Source organism: Pundamilia nyererei, unplaced genomic scaffold (assembly GCF_000239375.1).
Source record: "Pundamilia nyererei isolate P.nyererei 1_Seehausen unplaced genomic scaffold, PunNye1.0 scaffold00041, whole genome shotgun sequence".
Taxonomy (NCBI): domain Eukaryota; kingdom Metazoa; phylum Chordata; class Actinopteri; order Cichliformes; family Cichlidae; genus Pundamilia; species Pundamilia nyererei.
Genome location: NW_005187442.1, coordinates 3,858,494 through 3,864,496, shown reverse-complemented (window position 1 = coordinate 3,864,496; position 6,003 = coordinate 3,858,494). Strand labels below are relative to the sequence as shown.

The window sequence follows — 6,003 nt, the reverse complement described above, 5'->3', positions numbered from 1 at the left end:
GTGTGTGTGTGTGTGTGTGTGTGTGTCTGTGTCGAGTGAAGATGAGCCTGTGTGTTTAGGTAAGAGTTTCCACCACTTTCTATAGTTATAAAGTCTATACTGTGCTTACTGTATTTCAGCCACTGGAAAAAAGTTTTTAGGAACAAGAACTGCAGATCAAACTGATCTGGGATAATAGCTTTACAGGTGTATAATACATACTACTTATGTGGTAGTTTGCTGGTCTGGAGCATTCAGGTACGTGTTAAAAACAATGGCACAATCACAGGAGTGAAAATTCCCCTCTAGGTCCAACTGCGCAATGTTTAGAGAAAGTGAAGGAAAAGAGAAAAGACTTAACAAGTATGGCTTTGGAACGGTTGTCAGGAAAAAGTCTTAAGCTTGCAACTGCAACAGGAAAGCAATCCCAAGCACAGCAGCAAATCTACAACAGAATGGCCGAAGAAGAAATGAACCAAGATGTTGCAATGGCCAACTCAATGACCAGACCTCAACCTGACTGAAATGCTATGGTGGGACGAAGAGAAGAGTGGGCCAGGATTCCTCCACAACAATGTGAGATACTGTTAAATGCATATAGATGATTATTATTCCAAGGTATTGCTGCTAAAGGTTGTTCTACAAGCTACCAAGTCACGATGCGGTCATTCTTAGTCTTTCACAGGAGTACCCAGAATCCTGTGAACCATTTGTTTTTTTCTGTTTATTTAGTTTTTATCATTCATGCCCTCTTTTGTACCATGAAAACAGAGACATTTCTCAATTTGATTATCTCAGGTCTTTCAGATTTTCCCTGCCACGCTGTCTTTAAATGAAACTGAATCCCAGAGACCACAAAATTGATGGAACACACAAAATAAATACTGAACACTCCCCTCAGTGAATGTCATCTCTTTTGCCAATGCGTTGAAGTCAGTCAACAAAGTTAATTTCAGCTGATAAACTGGTGCATCCCAAACTATAACAGATACACCATCGGAATATCAAACAAGAAAGCCCCTCTTCTTCTCAGTACCTAATGTTAAGGGCTCTCGAACAAAGCACTTAACCCTCAGCTGCTCTGGCAGAGGTGGTCAGTCACTGCCAGTTGAGGGCTGTGTTTGCACCAATTTCTCTGCCTGGCCTCAAGTAGCAGACAGATAGAAGAGAACCTTGGGTCAGTCTCATGATAACTTGTTAGCCTAAGGCCAAAGAAGGAATGATGCCATGGGTGGAGTAAACACAAGGTTACTCTCCAGTCCACTAAATCTGTGTCTGAGAATAGTTACCAACAACTGTTTAATGTCTCTCTCTCTCTGAATAGTGTATGCTAACTAGCGCTTCTAGAAAATAATACAGTTTTTATTTCTGAAAGATTAAATTATTTATTTGTCATCTTCTCTTTTGATCTCATCTTGATCTTTTTTTGGATCATGTCTTCAGTATGAATGGACAAGTTTTGGGCTTGCAAGCCACAGAGGAAATCACAAAATCTGAGTGACACAATCTTACACTTGACTTAATAATAGCAAACCAGTACTGAGTTCGTGTGTTTGCATGTGTGTGTGTGTGTACCACATCTGAGCTGGGTTTCTGTTTATCACTGGACGGTGCTACAGTAGCAGGTGCACGGGTTGCAGCAGCAGGTAGGGAAGGGGATGTAGCCTCCTGCAAGTCAGCAGTTGGAGAGTTGGAAGGAAGCAGATTAGTGGCAGCCAGAGAGACAGAATGATGACAGAGCAGATGATAATGCCAAAAAGCAACGGTTCCCATTCCTTATTAGACTCTTACCATAGTTTCTTCTAACAGATGAATAGATCAAGGCCTATTTCTAGTTTTTTTGGTTTTTTTTAAAGAAAAAGTCAAATTTTGCAGCTGAAAATATAGCCTGTTTAACATTATTAATGTTGCAGCTCAGTGTAAATGAAGGAAATTATAGACCTGAGATTTAAAAAGCTAATTAGAGGCAGTTGTCACATTATCAATCAAAATGCAAAGAGAAAAAGGAAAATGCTCAAATTAAAGTCTGAGTTATATTTTTCAGAGGTTCACTGAGGCCTATGGAGCCTCTTTGACCCCTCACTTGGTACTCGGTGACTATCAGAAGAATCACAAATACAGAAGCCGTGACAGAGAAGTGGGAAGTAAAGACGCTCTTTTCATTCATACTCATGCTGAGTTGTTGTGTTCTGTCAACTGTGATTCAACCAGTGTTTACTTCTTCATTTTGACAAAATCCTCCTACTGCTGATGAAAAATTCATGTCACAACCTGTGTGCAGAGCTCCATTGCTTAATCATTTGAAAACAATGTGCTAATAGCCAAAATTGTGCCGTTCAATTTTTAAAAACTGTTGTTCGATAATGAAAACATGTCAATATTTTAACAGTGTTGTATCCAGTACAAGACAAAAATGGCAGTAATGATGTTTTCTATAGTATCTGCTGTATACTACATTATGATGTTAATTTAACAGACTTCTCTAGGGGTCAAGAGTCTTAACAAAGCACCAAACAAACAAAGCATGACATATATAAATACACATAAAAAAACCACCCTAATAACACTTAATGTGTAGATGAGAACTCAGAACTGTGGCTTTTACAGCCTGCAGTCTAAATCATAAAATCAGATGAATTCTCAGCCCATAAAGCAACAAACCAGAATTATAGCTAGGATAGCAGAGTTCTTTGGCTCTGTGCTTGAAGATCAATGTTCCTTAAGAGGTGTAGTTTAGCAGTTAACTGGGTAACTGATAACCTATGCCTGCTGTAAGCCATATATGTGAAATATATCTTGCCTAACCCGGTGCTAAGAGTGTAAAAATGACTGACTTTACCGCCTGCCAGCTTCTTAGAATAGTGGCTAAATGTTAGCTCAGAGTGTTTGGCTCCTCTGCACTCATAAAGCATTAATTGTATGCACAGTTAGCCTAGCATAACGCCATGGCTCCACTCTGTATGACAGGCTGCCAGGGCTGGCGTTTAGTGACTCAAGGCTAAAGGGACTATAAAGAAAAGTTAATGGGCTGTACAACTGCTGTGTGATGAATTGCTAAGCTAACACGGCAGGCCATGGCTGCATTTCATCAGAGAGAGAAAGGGAGTGAGAGTATATTCTGAATAACAGAGTCAGAAAAATAGCACTGTAGCCCTGTAGGACAGCTGTACACAGGTGAATGTGTGTCTTTTTACTACACTGTGTTCTATGTGCCTAACATGCACATAATTATTTGTTTTTATATTTTGAAAATGTTCAAACAGTCTAAAACAGGCTGACTAACAAAAACAATGGTCATTACAATTTACTTAATAGTTGTAACATCCTTTATTAGTTGCTATATTAAACTTACAGCAGGAGGACTTGGACGTGGTGAGATGGGGGTTGAGGGCTCTGAATCCTCTTTTTCTTTCTCGAGCTCCTTCTCTGCTGGTAGAGGAGGTGGAGGTGGCGGTGGGGTGAGGTTCGGGCACTGACCAATTTCAGCATTCTCAAAGGAAACAGGCTGAGCGAAATCTGACAAACTGAGAGGGGAACAGGCAGTTAGATGTAAAAATCATGTGCACAGCAGAATTAAATAAATCTGTAAGTATCAAGGTTTGCTATGGTTTATTATTTCAAGCCTTAATTTCATTTTCTTCACAAAATAAAGTAGATATTTAGTATTTTACATATACAAATAAAACTGCAACTAAGAAATATCAGGCTGAAATGACTATCATCACTGTCGCGTGTGGTGGATTCCCTGCTGGTGAATAAAAACAACAGGCCTGACATGCACATAATTTTATGGCTAAATCAATTGAGCATAGTCTTAGATCAGGCAGGCCACAAAACCAAGTTTAGCCCCAAGACCAAGTTTAGCCCCTGATTCCAATACATCAACTGATGCCAGCTGATTCAGTTTATACACTTCCAAGTATTTATACATATATTTGTTTCACACAGGGCACATTTTTTAAGTAGCTTTTCGCCTGTCTCCACTTTCTTTTTTCTCTTCAAGGCACTTTGCAACCAGCTTCACCACGAGCCTCTCACATCTTTTGTCACTGATCCCTGTTCTGCTCTGTTACATAACATTACTTTAGATGGATATAACATTTTCTTTGACAAAAGTGGTTCTGCCTTAGATACAATACCAGCAAAAAACCAACGAAAGACTAAACAATCCCTGTTAGCCAAACGCTTAGGCTTCAGAATGCTCTAAAAGCTCAGCTTACAAGGGTTTTTCCAACTCCTGCTCTCATCATTTAGATACATATGTGTGAGCAGAGCATTCGCACTCAGGCCTTTCATTTGGATGGGACTGCCAACCAGATCTTTATGGCTTAAAGCAGGGGTGTCCAACTCCAGGCCTCAAGGACTGGCGTCCTCCGGGTTTTAGATCTCACCCTGGGTCAACACACCTGAATCAAATGATGATTTCATTACCAGGCCTCTGGAGAACTTCAAGACATGTTGAGGAGGTAATTTAGCCATTTAAATCAGCTGTGTTGGCTCAAGGACACATCTAAAGCCTGTAGGACACCAGTCCTTGAGGCCTGGAGTTGGACACCCCTGGCTTAAAGGGAGGTTGTCCTAAAGGGGAGAGGTTGTTTCAGACACTGAGTGAACTGACAGACAGGCACGCAGATGTAAGCTTAGAAAAGGTCGGGGTGATAGGGCTGAAATGAAGGGAACGACGCAATCATAAACAGACAAAGACGAGGTGGTGTAATCTGAGTTATGAGCATGTTTATGATGCTGGACAGTTCAATTACTGCTGTTCAGGCAGAAAGACGGGCTTTATCATCATCAACACCACCAGCACGACCGTGACCTGCTGCAATTGCATTAACTACACTTTAACCTGTCAGTGTATAATGTCTATGGTGATCATTAAGACAGTAGGTATAGTGTTTAAATATGGATCAAACAGGTTTAACGGGAACATTTTAAACATAATGTAAAGTGAATTAGTACTTTCACCCATGTGTGATCTCAACATCGTAGGAGACAGAAGCATTTCTAGTGGCAGATCCACACTGTTTGTATCCAATTTTTTTAAAAGCTAACTTAAAAACAAGTCTACAGCCTAAACAAGCATTTCAATAAACTGCTGTTAATCATCTTAAAAAACACCAAACACTCTGCTGTTCAACTGAAGATCATGCCTGCATCAAATAAATTTGTAGAAAACAAATCTGTTCACAGTTATATCTGACAGAGTGACAAAGTTTAACATACACAGCATTGATCATGAGGTTCCATATGCATCCTTTGAAGGGGATGTTGGCTCTGTTGGAGGTCTGCTCTACTTCTGCGGGAATACCACCAAGGAAGATACGCTGCAAGTTCAATGGCTGGTCATTGGGAAGCATACCCTGCATCCTGGCTTCATCGTCCACGTGGACTGCAAAAGATCTGTTGGAAAACAAAGAAAAATTCCAAAATGAGGAAATGGATTATAACACACAATAAAACATCTTCAACAGGAGTTTGTTACTTCATAACAAAAACAAACGCTAACCTGCCAGCTAGCCTCTCTATGCGGAGTGTGTGCTCTCTGCCATCATTCAGCGTGCCTTGTTCAGGTCGTCTGGTGGCTTGTCGCCGATTGTGGCTGCCGGTAGACACTACGACTTCCAGCGAACCTCTGGTCAGCATGACTGAGAGGTAGGGCTGCCAGAGTTGGAGATAAACTTTATTAACAGGGTCAACATGTACATTCAAACTAACCCTAGGAGACAGAATATGGTAAAGTTCAAGTAAATTTGCATAAGTAAATGCAAAAGGACTTTGTGTTTTTAAATTCAGTACATTCAGTCCAGTGTAATATATCAGAAACTTTATTTTGATGAGTAGAAAATGACATGAAAATGTAGGTGTTTGATTACAGATTATTTCTTAAAAACACACAGGGGAACTGCAACAACAACAATCTTGTTTTAGCTTCTAATCCATTTATGTTGTTTTAAAGAAGACACACACACATACACACACACACACACACACACACACACACACACACACACACACACACAC

At 40.2% G+C, this 6,003-nt stretch overlaps 1 protein-coding gene across 1 annotated transcript in view; it reads right to left on the bottom strand.

The window, feature by feature from the left end:
• The window catches only part of lama2 (laminin, alpha 2), a 228,005-nt gene that overhangs the window by 12,358 nt on the left and 209,644 nt on the right, over positions 1-6,003 (bottom strand). The window contains exons 62-65 of the mRNA XM_013910321.1: positions 5,489-5,640; positions 5,206-5,382; positions 3,332-3,503; positions 1,555-1,647 (exon numbers count right to left, since the gene is read on the bottom strand). Coding sequence (XP_013765775.1) covers positions 1,555-1,647; positions 3,332-3,503; positions 5,206-5,382; positions 5,489-5,640 — 594 coding nt within the window. The remainder of the gene's footprint in view (positions 1-1,554; positions 1,648-3,331; positions 3,504-5,205; positions 5,383-5,488; positions 5,641-6,003) is intronic.